This window comes from Fukomys damarensis, unplaced genomic scaffold (genome assembly GCF_012274545.1).
Source record: "Fukomys damarensis isolate Sample0158 unplaced genomic scaffold, DMR_v1.0_HiC HiC_scaffold_20, whole genome shotgun sequence".
Taxonomy (NCBI): Eukaryota; Metazoa; Chordata; class Mammalia; order Rodentia; family Bathyergidae; genus Fukomys; species Fukomys damarensis.
Genome location: NW_022900932.1, coordinates 16142779 through 16143851, shown reverse-complemented (window position 1 = coordinate 16143851; position 1073 = coordinate 16142779). Strand labels below are relative to the sequence as shown.

Here is a 1073-nt window from a genome sequence, read left to right as displayed (position 1 = left end):
TTGTCGCCCCCAGCGCCGCCGCCTGCACCACCCGCGCCGCCCCCGTTGGAGGCGACCGAGGAGAGTTTGGAGGAGGGCGAGGGGTCGGGCTTCCCGATCTGCGAACATGTTTGCGCCAGCAGCGCCAGCGGGCTCTTCTTGGCATCGAGCTGCAGGGTCACATGGGGAGGGAGGGTCACACAGAGAAAGAGGGGAAACCCTTTAGATTCCTGGCTTTTACGGTTCTAAAACCCCTCCGCGACGGTCTGCAAAGACCATCATAGCCCCAAGGTTCAATCCGAGGCGGCACCTCCTCCATACCCACCAGAGAAGATTCTCGCCCTTAGAGAAGGCACAGCCCCCGCCCCCAGTCTGGGTCCTGCCTGCATTCTCCAAGCTCTAATGGATTTGGAGAAGGGGCATTCAATATGTTTTGGTTTTCTTAGAGCCAGAGCTATAATCCCCTCCCAGCATACACTTTGGTTTTTCAAAGCAAGGGCTTGGGAGGCTGGGGCCACTGAACACACATTCTAGCTTCTCGGGGAGCCCGAGGATGGTGACTTTGGGACGTATTTTGGGCCTCGCCCGCCTTCGGGACTCAGTGGGTGGGGGCTTGTTTTGGGGTAGGGTCTTTAATACTAAAAGGAAAAACAAGTTTGGGCCGCCGCGCCCCCTCGCATTCGGACCGCATTCCACCTTTCCCCTTTCCGCCCTAGTTTCCAGGTGCGGAAACCCTGTCCTCTACCCCCATCCCGGAGCTGATTCACTCCGTTACCCCACCCCCACCCTCCGATCCCAGCAGAAAGAAACCCTGCAGGGAGGCAGTCCGGGTGGTGGCCCCAGCCTGACCCTTGGAGAGGACCCTTACCTCGATGGGGCTGACGGGCGTGGAGGGCAGGGGCTGCAGGTACTCGGGGTGCAAAATGTGGCCAGTCCGAGCAGTCAGCATCTTCAGCACCTTGATGGGCAGGCGGTTGGCCTGGCGGAGTGGGTCAGAGGGGGGCACAGCGTGCACAAAAGGCTTGGTGCTGCCGGCCGGGGACGAGCCTGGGCCGGGGCCGGAGCTATTTCCAGAGAGCGCGCTGCTGGTCCAG

The 1073-nt window shown here is 61.0% G+C and overlaps 1 protein-coding gene across 1 annotated transcript in view; it reads right to left on the bottom strand.

Moving 5' to 3' along the window:
* The window catches only part of Znf503 (zinc finger protein 503), a gene marked incomplete at its 5' end in the record, with an annotated part of 14191 nt that extends 13119 nt beyond the window's left edge, over window positions 1-1072 (bottom strand). The window contains 2 exons of the mRNA XM_033766329.1: window positions 1-149; window positions 848-1072. Coding sequence (XP_033622220.1) covers window positions 1-149; window positions 848-1072 — 374 coding nt within the window. The remainder of the gene's footprint in view (window positions 150-847) is intronic.
* Window position 1073: the final 1 nt, after the last annotated feature.